This window comes from Manacus vitellinus, unplaced genomic scaffold (assembly GCF_001715985.3).
Source record: "Manacus vitellinus isolate BGI_N305 unplaced genomic scaffold, ASM171598v3 scaffold_6_pilon, whole genome shotgun sequence".
NCBI classification, from domain to species: Eukaryota; Metazoa; Chordata; class Aves; order Passeriformes; family Pipridae; genus Manacus; species Manacus vitellinus.
Window position 1 is genome coordinate 40,259,355 of NW_021940750.1, and position 13,962 is coordinate 40,273,316.

The window sequence follows — 13,962 nt, forward strand, 5'->3', positions numbered from 1 at the left end:
TAATTTGATTTATCATCTTAATGGCTGTGATTCATGAATAAATAATATAATGGTTTATGTCTCTCTTGTAAAAGAAGTAGAGAAGAGCAATTTGTCTAATAAATGACTTCAAAAATTACAGCTGAGTCTTGTTTGCCACGTTTGTTCTATTTAAAAAGAATGAGTGAGTATCTTATTTCTTATTACTTACTAGGACATTTGCTGTATTATTTATAAGAGTCAAAAACCTTAACTAAAAGCCACTCATCTCTGACCACAGTCTCCCATTAGCTTTAAATTCAGGAAAGAGAAAAGGATTGATCACTAGATCAATAAATCTAACCTTGGATCTGACTAAAAGCTTCCTTTAACCTCCTTCCTCCAGCATCCTTTTTCAAAATTAAAGTATCCCCCTTTTTAATTATTTAAGAGCATGTCAATTTTACAGTAAGGCCCTCTATGGCTGCATCATGCAAGGATTTCTTTACATTGGAGGCACACCAGCATCTTTAAAAGGAAAGCATTTAAATCATGATAATTTGTTGTTTGTTTGTTTGTTTGTTTTTTAAAGCTGCTATAGATACACATATCCTGCTCCAAATACGCCCTGGATTTCATCAAGACAAGCGCTGAGAATTGAAAAATCGAGAAGAAATGTGTATTCCCAATTATCAGACACACAAACTACCCCAAGCCCATCAATGACGCTGCTGGAGTTGAAGTCGCTCTGTATCGACGGCCCTGGGCCAGCGACTGACATTGTTATAGAGCTGCAAAAAGTCACTCCAGGCAAAAGCAAACTCCAGAGGACACGATTAATGGAAAGAGTGTTTAATTTTTTTTTAAACCATCCTGTAAAAATAGCTTGTATATGCAGTTTGGTCAGCGTGCATCAAGAGCCTGACCTGTTTTTTCCCCCCCTTACATCAAAATAATTTACCAGAATCGGATCTTTTCCCTTACCAGAAGCTGTTCACACCAGTTCAATATGCTCTGTTTGTACTGCCCTGCCATGGGACAGCCTTCAAAACAGTACAAAACACATCATGCAGATACAATTCCTGATGCAAAGTGGGCTGGGTGGCCCAAAACAGGGGGGGGCTGTGTTGAGCTTGTGTTTTTTTGGCACACCTCAGCACCTTTCCTTGTTCCACATTTAATTTTCATCCTGAAGAATCTGGGATTTCTGTCTCGGCAGGATTTGGGCTTAGAAGAGAGGTTGTGGACTCCCCATCCCTGGAAGTGTTCAAGATCAGGCTGGATGGGGCTTGGAGCAACCTGGGATAGTGGAAGGTGTCCCTGCCCGTGGCAGGGGGTTGGAACTGGATGATCTGGTAGGTCCCTTCCAACCCAAACCATCCTGTGGGATTCTGTGATTCTAGAAATAGGAAATTCTTACCCTGTTTTTGAGGCTAATTTTTTTAGAGGGCTTCAACACCGAACTTCAAGTCTTGGTTATCTTTGGATCAAGGTGTCCTACAGTGGTATTGGAATGAGCAGCACTGATAAGACTGTTAATAACAGCAGCAGGAGGAAAACTTTAGGATGACATTTTTTGGCATATAGTAAAAAAAAAAGAGGGAAGGAAGGGAGAAAAAGGTACGTGGATTTCAACACAATAGACCTTTTGAGTTCTTATCTTTTCTAAAACATGTGTAGTTCATGCCATGGATCTTTCACAGACTGCACGTGTATACACGACTCAATGTCATTAGGGACCAGTGTCACACAGGTGGACAAATAAAACAGGAAAAAATAGGATGAACTTCCACAAAATCTCATTTATCAATACTTTCTATGCACGTCTCTAAAAAAAATGCAATTAACTGCCCCCCAGTCCAAAGGCACTATTTTTATGCACTGCACCTTCTTCCCCCAACTGCTGTATTATATAGGTCTCCTAAATTTGGAGTGCTCAAGATGTTTTTGGGGTAAGTGATGCATCAACTCATGTCAAAACAATGTAGGCTGCATCCAGAATGACACTGAAACGCAGTGCTTTGGGGAATGACACCCCAAAAAAGGTTCTCTCATGGCCTTTCATTCTGGGGGGACAAAACCTTTGCTGAATGTGAAAATGATGGTGGCCTTGGCTAACTTCTGAAGTACAACTTTTGGTCCCAATCTATCTTTTATGCTCTTGCCATAAAAATACTGCTAATCTCCAGCTAAAATTATGAGCTTTTTGCCCTAATTAAGAGTTTTCTGAAAGTGAATTTTAACCAAGCAGACTGCAAATATCTCTGATGTCACTACAGATCTTGTACCAGATACAGTTCCTTCGTACTGTAACCACCCAAGCCACAGCCCACCATCCCCCCATGACAGTGGAAAAGAGCAGAGCAGCCATGAACCCTATGCTGTATTTAGAAATTAGCAGTAATAAGGCGAAAAATAAACTTATTAGCATAAAGCTGCCCCTGGTAAAATACAGTTTGTGCAAAAGGCAAGGAATGGAAGGAGCACAAGGAAAATACTACAGAAAAAAAGGGCAGTTTTTCTGACATCAGCCACGCAGTCCCATTTGCATAGGGAGGAGGGAGAATCTCAGCTGGCATAAGCCACTATAAGTGTATCCATGAAGCCACACTGATTCACAGCAGCTGAGAGTTTGTCCTGTAGTGTGTTCATCCATGTGCAATGCCATGGATTGATGTGTTAGCATTTTCTCCCCGGAGACTTCGGTTCAGAACCTATTTAAAACCCAGTGAAAACCAACGGGCTGGTCTCCAGGCAGATGTCCCTGGAAATCTGTTTGCATCATCACAGTGGCAGCAGCTCAGTGGAGAGGGTTTTATCTGCTCAGGTGGGGGTGAGGGCAGGGTGGCAGGTCCTCAGTGGAGTTGCATGGCAAAGCTTCCTCGGTAACTCCTGAGCAGCCAGATTGCAGGAGGGATTTGATGTCCACAAATCTGTAGGATTCTGTATAAGGTGAAATTAAAAGATTCTGGCAGAAGTATTGCTTAGGCTTAGTCTGCAGTCTCGGAGAGAAACTCTGTGCTCTACCACTCCTTGCCCAAACACAGATTCCCAAGGGATCAGTGATGGGCCCATTTTTGTTGGACTTACCCATCAATTACCTGGATGAATGGACAGAGTGTACCCTCAGCAGGTTTGCTGATGATACAAAATTAGGAGGAGTGGCTGACACACCAACAGGCTGTGCTGACATTCAACCAGACCTGGACAGGCTGGAGGGACGGGCAGAGAGGAACCTAAGGAAGTTCAACCAGGGTCCTGCACCTGGGGAGGAATAACCCCCTGCACCAGTCCAGGCTGGGACTGACTTGCTGGAGAAGGACCTGGGGGTCCTGGTGGACAAGTTCACCATGAGCCAGCAGTGTGCCCTGGGAGCCAAGAAAACCACTGGTATCCTGGGCTGTATGGAGAAGAATGTGCCCAGCAGGTTGATGGAGGTGATCCTGCCCCTCTCCTCCACCCTGCTGTGGGCTCATCTGGAGTCATGTGTCCAGTTCTGTGCTGCCTAGTGCAGGAAAGACAAGGAATTACTGGAGCAGGTCCAGTGGAGGAGGGCCGTGAAGATGATGAAGGGACTGGAGCACCTCTCTGATGAGGAAAGGCTGAGGGAGCTGGGCCTCAGCTCTGGAGAAGACACAACAGAGAGGGGAACCTATTAATCCATACAAATAAATACCTGTCAAGAGGATGGGAACCAATTCTTTCCAGCAGTGCCCTGAGACAGGACAAGGAGCAATGGGCACAAACTGAAATACAGGAGTTCCACCTGAATATGAGGAAAAATTTCTCTACCATGAGGGCGACTGAGCCCTGGAACAGGCTCAGAGAGGCTGTGGAGTCTCCTTCTCTGGAGACACTCAAAACCCACTGGATGTGATCCTGTGCATCCTGCTCTAGGTGAGCCTGCTTGAGCAGGTGGATTTGACTGGAGGATCTCCAGAGCTCCCTTCCAAGGCCAACCATTCTGTGATAACCTCAGGCACAGGTCATTGTGATGTTTTGATAACATGTTTGTAATTCTGCAGGCTCGGGGCTCAGTTTCAGAAGCGTTTTGAGAGGACACAAACGCTCCCTGTGATCAAAGGAGAGGAAACAGCGTGGTTGTTGTAGCTACAATTACATCATCCCACATACTCTTGGCAGGGGAGTTCAGGGCCCAGTTTTGGGGGAGGAGATGAAGCACATCCAGGCGAAGGGAACAGAACTGCAGAACCCTGCTGCACCTCCTGGAGCTGCACCCCCAGGCCAGCCTGGAGAGCCGTGGAGTTTCCTGCCTGAACCCGGATCCACTGAGCCTCAGTGGGATTCCACCAAGAACTCAGCAGCAGATCTGCCTATCCATGTAATGTAAGTAATGCTTTCAGGAGCATTATCCATGCATGGTTTTCCCGTACATGGAATTTGGCAGGAAGCCACCCGACCGAATGCTTCACATTGCAAGAAAAACCTGTAGACTTTTTTTTTTCTTTCCTAACTAACTACACTTATTAAAAAAGCAACCCCCCTAGTAACCAAGTAGGAAGGTTACTCATCATCACCTCAGGCTCACCCATGCAGGATGAGATAGTTTAATATGCAGATTTTTAAGGAAATATCTTCCTTCTCACCCTCCCACCCCCTGTTTTATCATTTCACCAGCGGCAGCTCCTCTAGTGAAAACTGGGTATTTCATACAATGAAATAGTAACACAGAAACAGAGTTTCCAAGTCCAAGCCCCATCTATCATAAATAACGACATCATTATCCCTTCCAGACACTGATCAAATCCCAGTTTACGAGCAGTTTGCTTTTTACTGCTATTATACAAAATGAAAAGCTGTTCCAGCACCCCGCAGCTCTGACAACGAGGAGCCTTCCTCTTTTTCCATCCAAAATCTTTCCAGGACCAGTTTGTACATGTTTGTTCCTGCACTGAGTGTTGTCCTTAACTTGAATTGTTTTTCCTCTCCCTGGTATTTAGTCCCCTGATGTATTTTTAGAAAGATCATATCCTCTTTCCAACTTCATTTTGCTCGGAATAGTAATGTTAGAAATAGACTGATGAATTTACTGCGCTGGGTACGGACAGACACATACACACACACAAAGATTAGGGCACTCATTTTAAAAGAAATGCAGAAAATACAGATGAGTCAATCTTTAGTTAACAGTGCATTATTTCAAACACGTCAGCAACACATGTCAACTACAATAGAAAAGACAGATCAAGTTCAAAACTGATTTTTAGGGGTTTTCAGATCTAACGACTATCCATCTATAGAAATACCAGAAAGTCTACCTGGAATTCCATAAAACTCTAGTCTGGGAACAGTACCAAAAGCCCACAATGAATATAATTTCTAAAAAAAAGAGAGCTGGGAAGACTCAAAAGTACATTGGGATAAAAGAGCCTTAGACAGAGACTAGTTTGGGTGGTAAATAATCTGCAGAAAAAGAAAAAAAAAAATCAAATTGCTATTAAAAAAAAAATAAACCTAGAAGGAAAAAAAAGACTGAACATACTATTGCCTGTTGAGAGACAATTTCTTTTGGAGACAACTTCTTTCACAAAAATATTTTTCTAGCTTTGCTGCTCTGGTACATCAATCCTGAGCACTCTAACTTTTGACTTATAGTGATATTCCTTCAGATACAGCTTCACCGAGGGAGGAATGGGAAGTGCATCGATCCCATCGTAAGTCGTACAGTTGCAAATGACCGTTCTGCATATATGCTGAAGGGAGAAAGGGAAAGTCCTGTTCAGGGGGGTGGACAAAAGGGGTTCAAAGAACATACAGGAACTTGGATCTTTGTAGTGTTCTAGGAGTCCCGTGATGTCAGGGGAGTGGAAGACACAAGGGTCGTGGGCATCAAAGCTGAAGTTGTGGTTCCACTGCTCGATCCGCGCGTGGAGGGAGCGACTGTAGCGCCTGAAGCTCACGGAAAACAAATAGTCTTCCTGGGCAGAATCTCGTAGCAAAAATGTCCCCTCTGGCTTTCCTTCCAGCAGCGCCTCAGCTGCATATTTATCCATGACTCCCCAGTAGCAGGGATTGTTATTGATCTGGAGGAGGTCTGGGACGAGGCAGTGGACATAATCGATCTGCGTGTGGTATTTCGGGGGCGTTTCCATCCGCAGCAGCTCATCATCCGTCTCCCACTTGGGCTTGTTCCTTTTTCTAGAACTTGTGCACAGAGTTATGACTTCGTCATCAGAGTCCATGTCGCTCTCATCCCTACTGCTCCTTGTCACCTTACCTGTGGCCTCACCCCGGGAGGAGCCGCTGTCGGTGAAGTCGCAGGACGGGGAGGGAGAGTCCATCCCCCCGTTGGCAACCTCGTCGCCTCCCCGCTGATCCTCCCTTTCCTCGTGCTGGGATAAATCAGCAATTATCCAGTCTTCCGCTTTCGGACTTATGGGGGCCGTGTGCCTTTTGATCAAGTGCCACCGGAACGCCAGCTCCGAGCGCGGGGGGAAAGGACACTTATCCAGCATCAGCTCACTGATATGGATTTTCCTTTTGGATGGCAGTCCCGAGGCGTGCCGGCTGCTGCAGTTCTTTATGGGAAAGCACTGGCCCACAGCATCTTGGAGCTTCTGCTTGAGAGAGCGGCCCAAAAACCTGTGGCCGCAGGACCGGTCGAGATCCAGCTCGATGGACGAGCAGCTGTATTTCCTCTCCTGGCTCCTTAAATTAGTCCCTGTTCTTCCCCCAGCGCTTGCCGTTTCGGCATCAGGACAGTGCTCACTCTTTTTGGACCAGGAAAGCTTCTTCCCACTCCAGACATACCCATCCTTCCTGTCGGCGCTCCTGCTCCGGCTGCTTTTGGGCCTCACATCTGCGTTTTTAGCGCTGCCGTCCTTGTTTTCTGCCATTGTGACAGCTTTGCTTCACAAGTTGCCAGGAAGCGCAGTGTGCTTCTTGGAGGGTTTCTCTACATAAGGAGGCTTCCTCGAGGCACTTTCTGGAAATATCTGAGGAAAAAAGAAAGCACAGCTCAGTTCTGCACAGGCAATCCAACGTCACTGCTGGATACAGGACAACAGCCACGGTAAAAATCATATCGTCGGGGTGAATTCACAAGCACACCCCAAACATACCAGCCTGATCCCAGAAAAAGCTCAATTAACCTTTCCTTGGGAAAATCATCCTCCAGAACAAACCATCTTATGTGGTTTTGGGGAATCCGTTCTGACTATGCATTTTAGGTGTTGGCAATCCCCTTGTGCCAGGGTCAGTTCCTAAAGGAAACCCTTCCCGTGGCAGGTGAGACTGCTTTGGCTGTTTATGGAGCAAATTCTGCATCTCTTCCAAAAAACCTTTCAAGAAGGAACAAACCAGAACAGAAACAACTAGGTCAGAGTACAAAGAGCTACTGTACCTAGATGATATGCCTGTTTGCTACTAATCCACGGGGTGGGATGCCAGAGATCTGTTTCTTAACTGACACTTTTGGGTCACTTTCTGGATGAAAAAAAAAAAATAAAAAATTAAATTTTATCAGTCACAGATTCCGTCAGTTTTTGAAAGCTGTTTTCCTCTGCCTTTTCAAACGGAGGTAGGAAATACAGAGTCCCCAAGGGATTGAAATATCTGGGGCTTTACATACTGAAAAGGATTAAAACAATCCAGTCCCTTACTAAAAGCAATTTTAAAAGGCCGTGAAAGATGGAACTGCTTATTACTCATTAGAGAAGGAAGTTTACATTATTAAAATCGGTGTTTCTCTGAGACCTACGCTCGCTGATTTCATTTTCTTTTGTTTCCAGAGGTGTATTGAATTCTCAAACAGATGAGAGGTTTCCTTTTGAATGCTGCACCTTGAAAAACAGATTAAAAAAAAAAAATCCTCTTTTGATTACTCAGTCGAAAACAGAGCAGGGTTTTTTCAAGGTACACAGATAGCAATATGGTATGGATGCTATACCCCCCCCAGGCATGGCAGGATGTAGAAATATTTCCCATCATCTATCATGATATTCTACAATTCTGTGATGCTTTTGCACCAAAATCAAGCACAGGTCCTCTGTTCCACTGGGGTTTTTCGGCTGTGGGTTTTCTGTTGTGTTGTTTTGGGTTTGGGTTTTGTTTTGTTTTTTTTAAACAACTAATTGACACGGTAAATACTAAGCAGGAAAAGAAAAGGGCATCCACTTCCTCTCTCCATTCAATCCATTCTCATCATCAGGATTAGCCAGCATGACACAACCTCTCTGTGGTCCCCCGGGGCTGCGCAGGCTGAGTTCGAGCCTCTGCTTTCAGTAAGAGAACAAGACAGCCGTGCCAAAAGGCTCACAGGCAATCTGCGGGCCAAATGCAGCCCAGATGGAACTTTCACCCAGGAATTTTTCACATTGCATTCCTTATTTAAAACCCACGAACCCGAGAGAGCTGAGTGGGGGAAAGGAAAAGGGAGGCGAAGGGAGGAGATGCAGAAATGGAGAGCGAGGGTAAGAGAGGTTAAATATTGCAGATGTGTTGGGAAAAAATGGGATTAGAGCAATGCAGATGAATAGTTCCTTGCTGGTACCAAGTGGAATCATAGAACAGGGTCCATATTCCAGTAATTATAAATCAAAGATTAAACTAAAGATTTATTTTTCTTCTCTCAGGATTTTGCAAATCGCTTTTCACCGAAAGCATTGCAAGACACAATGAAGACAGAAGGAAGGCAATATTTATAAGTGAGACTCAAAACATCTTTAGTTAGACCAGGGTTCATTCATTGCTTTTGCAACATTGATATTTTTCATCCAGAAACAACCAGAGTGGAGCACTGAATTTTCTCCACAATTAAAAAAAGAGGAGAAAAAGCAATCTCATTGACCCTGGTGATAATCTGAAGTAACTGAAGAAAAAAAGTTATTCTAGATTTATCCTGTAGTAAAAATACATTAACTCTCTATATATGGGATTTTTAATTGGGCAGAGAGAGACATCACTGAGGTTGCAAAGTCAAGTACTTAAAAATTAGGATATGACAGTTTGTAATTGCTTTTGAAACCTTCAATTATCTCATTCTGCTCATCCAGCCCATATAAGGGATAAGAACACGCAGAATATGGGCTTTTAATTAAAAACTGCAAAACAAACAAAACCCAGAAGTTGGAAAGGCCCATTATTTCCTGACTTGAGCCTTCCAACTGAAAGAAGCTCAGCGTTTCACGGAATTTTTGGGTTGCTGTTGTGGTTAACTGTGAAGCCACCTTCCCCTTTGCACCTTTTCTCTATCACAAACCATTAGTGGCACCTGAACCCTGAGAGTGGAGCTGGAGGAGCAGCACGTGATGCTGTAAAGCCACGCACCATTAGCCAGAGCTGCTTCCCTGGGGTTTGGAGGCTGCTGGAACCCAGGCGCCAGCTCTGCCACGTCAGAGCAGGAATTGCTAATCAGGCAGAACACCAGAGCTGTGAAGAGAGCAGGGAATAAATGAAGAAAAAAAGGGATGTCACCCTACCAAAGCCAGGCTTGAGCTGTGTGAAGGAACAGTGGTCAGCTTGACTGAGGAGATAAAACCTCTTTTCCCAAATGTGTTACAAACATCCGTGTGCTCGCAGGAGAGCTGCCTTCCAAAACATCAACCACAGGGTATTTAGGTGCCCAAATCCCACTGTCTGGCATTACAGGGAGGGATCACACCTTCACACCCTTCCAAATCCATGATTCACAGCCCCACCAACAAAATGGGGACCAAAAATAACTGAGAGTGTCGGAAAGAGAAAGGCATAAAGGGCAGGGATGCATTCAGAGCTCTATTACCACTCCGGGCTATCCATCTAAACCAGCTCTTCCTTTCACTGCAGCATCCGAGGGAAATGCCATGTACATCCATTAACGGCTGGAGAGGAGGGCGAGGATAAAAGAGGGGGAAGACAGAGTGTACTTTTCCCTACAGGGCAAGGTTAAATGGAGGGGCCCAGCGCTGTGCAGCTCACACACACACCACTGCTGAGCTCCTTTTGGGGGATATTATTAGTGTCCTGCCTCCAAAAGCCTTCTCCTGCACGGGGACACCTCAGGCATCTCCGAAGCTGATGGATTTGACAAAACCCTTATGCTGGAAACTCTTTCCCCTGAGGAAATGGTCAAGATAAAGCAACGAGCGGGGACGAGCAGAGTTCACTTCAGGCCACAGGACCCGGCTTGTGGTCCAAGGTTACCCAACACTGTCACAGCCACAGTCCCTGGGGACAAGCAGAGAGCTGGGTGGGTTTTGTTGGTGGGTTTGTGATGTGCCCAGCTCCCTCCTTCAGAGGTTCCCCTCTCCTGTCTGCAGACAAGATGCTTCTCCTTTCAAGAGCTGATGCCTCAACACTAAGACTTCAAGCCCAGACTAAAAGCAATATCCAGTCTCTATTTGGAGGAATAACAATATTACCTCCTCGCCAGGGGTAGGCTGCAATCCACAACTGTGATAAGGCAGAGACAGCCTCACCATATGTCTAATTAAATCAGTGGCAAATACTCAATGACTCCAATAGGAGAATCAAAACCATAAGCATAGACAGACCCTTTTTTTTTTTTAATTATTATTCATTCAATAAATACTTAAATACTGAACTGCTTTAACTAGATACTTATGTCCTGAGCTGCTGGATCCTTGCCTGTGGCCCAAAGCCTCCAAGTCCTCTTCATCAAGCTGCTTCCCTTTGGGTATAATGAAGGAGCAGGGAATGTGGGCTCAGGGGGGCCATGGCATGGCTGAAAACCCCCAAGGATGGAGGTCCCACCACCTCTCCAGTGCTCCCACACTGCACAACCCTTCTAGTGAAGGAAGCACTAGGAAAGTTTTCTGTCCAAGCACACAAAGCCTCCCTGTATTATGCCTCTAATTAAACAAAAGAAGACTCACAAGGAACAATAAATCAATTTTGGGATTGTTACAGAAATTGGTGTTCTAGAGCTGATAAAATCCTGAGAGAGGAGAGCAAGCTGTAATAAGTTGGAGGACTTTTTCTTTCAACTTACATAAAAGTTATTTTAAAACAAAATCATACTGGTCACAAGCTGTTTTTGCTAATTTTGCCTGATTAGATTTTGGCCAGGAGACCACATTTTAAAACCTGACCTTCCCAACCTGTTGAGGATAACAACAAATCAAATTTTTCTTCCGTTTTGACTTTATTTTATGACACCGTCCAAAAATACTCGACTCCAGAAGCCTTTCCAGCAAATTAAAGCAATAACCACAAACACACACACACACAAAGGACTTTCTAAAGGTGCCAGTGGTAACCTACAATACTTCTTCCTTGGAAACACCCTTGATTTATCCCTAGAAGCGCAGGGGGAAGGGGGCTATGCCCAGCTAACCCCAACACTGGGGCTGTTTTATTCACAGCCAGGAGGTGGAACTGACCTGGAAGCAGCAGGTGCCAAAGGTGAGGGCTGCTCCTCTCTCCTGCTTTAACGAGGGCTCTGCTCGCGTGTGGAAGGAGAGATGCTCGCAGCGCTTTGCCAACCGCAGCAGCCTCCCGAGCACTAAATCAGCCAAAGCTTTATGGTCCATGACCAACACTCCGTGCTCCACCCAGAAACCGAGCAGGAGAGCAGCGATTCCCGGCTCCCGCCCCGCTCGCAGCCACTCGCACCTATTAATCAAGTCGGCAGCAGGCTGAGCTCCCAGCCGGATTTAAAGCACAACTTTGCATTTCGTGCCGTGTCACTTGGGACGTGACAAAGCCACGGGGCCTGCAGTCCCTCGGCCAAGCGATCATGGGACCCTGCCACCCTCCCGAAAAGCCTCCCCCTGGTTTTCCCCGTGCCGCTCAAAGAGTTATCCCAGCAGGCAGCACCTCCAGACAAGGAATTTAGTTGTTTCTTAGAACCGAATGTAAAATGCTTTAGGCGCAGTTTGTATCAGAGCCTCTGACAAAATAAAATAATTAAGAAAAATAAACACATTCGACGCGCATTTGTCTCCATCCCAGGCAGTGGCTTGCAGCAAGAATAGCTTGGTCTTCCCACTCATCTGATAAGTGGTTCAGCTCGGAATCATTTCTCTAGAACAGATTACCCTCGCCAGAAATCACGATTTGCTGAAATATGTAGGTTACACCCATGGAAAACGTGTCTCTACACAGCTTCCACGAGGTTTAATAATGAAATCTGGCCATATGTATATATGTATATCATTTTTTCTTACAGAAGCGTGCCTGCTTTGTAATCCTGTCACTTACTCATTCATGAAAGTACCAACAATGTGAGTGTTAGAGAGAACCACATTTCCAATATAAATAAATCACTCTGCTCACCCCAACCACCAATAACTCCGCTGCAGAGCAAAATTGAAGATAAAAGGGTTTTGCCTGGAAGCAATTTTTTCTTCGAATCAGGAATAAACCGGGCCAGATCATTAGGGCTACATAAAGGGAAAACAGATAACTGCTGCTTCCCTCTTTATTCCAGGTATGTTGAGCTCTAGCGTTTTGGTTGTTTTTGGTTTGTTGGTTTGGTTTTTTGTTGTGGTTTTTTTTTTTAATCCTTCGAGAAATCCACCGCGATGCTTTCTTCCTATTTTTTCAGCCAAAAAAAAACCAAACAAAAAAACAACAGCTTGGCGATTTTCGCAGCGCAATCGCTACCTGCCTGCCTCCAACTCCACCTCGCGCACGCATCAGGATGGCCGCAATTCCAGAGTAATTCCATAATGACCAGAACGATCTCCGAAGGGGTTTGACCCCGCAGCCGGGTGAGCGCAGCCCCCGCTGCCACCGGGGTGCTGCCTAAGGGGGGGCGAAGGGCACTGCCCCACATTTGGGCTTTTCCTGCCGTTCCAGAGCTTCTGGAGGGGCTGCCATTAAACACGCACAGGGATGTATACACAGGGAACGTATATATGCACTATAAATGTCGGGATATACATCGGGCAGGGTTTTTTTTTCAGACGAACACCAAACGCCCGCCGGGGACCGAGATCCGCCGGTGACAGCAGCGCGACCCGGGGGCCGAGTCCCCCGCGGTTGACAGGAGACCCTCGGACTGAACCCTCCGCGGGTGAACCAGAGCCCTCGGACTGAACCCCCGCGGTGACAGGAGCCCCCAGCCCACCGGGTGACCGACAGGGACACCGACACCGGGCCGAGCCCCCGCGGTGACAGGGATCAGAGCCCGGCTCGAGTTCCTCCGGCGACAGCAGAGCCCGGACCGAGCCCCCCCGCTGACAGAGCGCAGAGCCCGGACCGAATCCCCTCGGTGACAGGCGACCCTGGACCGAACCCCCTCGGTGACAGGAGCCCCTGAGCCCCTCCGGTGACTGACAGAGGGCTAAGACCCCGGCCCGACCCCGCCCGGTGACAGGACACCCCGATCCCCCCCGTACCGTGCCCGACAGGGGCTCAGCCCCCGATCCCCCCGGTGCCGGCGCTCGCACCCCTCTGCCGCCCCCCAGCCCCGCGACCCCGCTCCCCGCACCCACCTCGCCGTGCCGCGATGTCGTCCCCGGGCGGGCCGCTGTGTCCCGGGTGTGTCCCCAGCCGGGTGCCGGCGGTGCAGCCGCGGCCCCTCAGCCCTCAGCCGCCGCCGCCATCCCGCTCCGGGGCGCCCGGCCGGCCGCCCCGCCCGGCCCTGACGGCGCGGCCCGGCCCCGCGGCGGGCGGCGGCGGCGGCGGCGCGGGCGCGGGAAGGCTCGAACGGGCGCGGGCCGGCGCGGGGGAGCGGTGAGGGGGGGAGATGGGGAAGAAGGGGAGGGCACGGTCGTGTTTTGGACCCTGTTCGGCGGTGGGGGGAGCCGGGCGGGACGAAGGGCCCTGCTGGGTCTGGCGGGCGGCTCGGCCCGGCCCGGGCTGGCCGAGCGGAAGGCCCCGGCACCACACGGGCCTCCGGCCTCGGCAGCCTCGGTTTCCTATCGCATTCCTTCGGTATTCCTATCCCCGCAATGTCCCTATTTCCTGGGTGCCCCCATGCTCTCGTGTCCCCATCCCCATTGTTGTTCCCCATCCCCTCGGTGCCCCCATTCCCCTCGGTGCCCCATCCCCTCGTGCCCCCTCCCTCGGTGCCCCATCCCTCATCCCCATCCCTCC

At 47.8% G+C, this 13,962-nt stretch overlaps 1 protein-coding gene across 1 annotated transcript; it reads right to left on the minus strand.

The window, feature by feature from the left end:
- Window positions 1-5,048: 5,048 nt before the first annotated feature.
- SOCS4 (suppressor of cytokine signaling 4) lies at window positions 5,049-13,463 on the minus strand. The gene is made up of 2 exons (XM_018083048.3): window positions 13,359-13,463; window positions 5,049-6,914 (listed from the first exon to the last, which is right to left on the minus strand). Exon 2 carries the CDS (start codon window positions 6,813-6,815, stop codon window positions 5,520-5,522), a length of 1,296 nt encoding a protein of 431 aa, XP_017938537.2. The 5' UTR covers window positions 6,816-6,914; window positions 13,359-13,463; the 3' UTR covers window positions 5,049-5,519.
- Window positions 13,464-13,962: the final 499 nt, after the last annotated feature.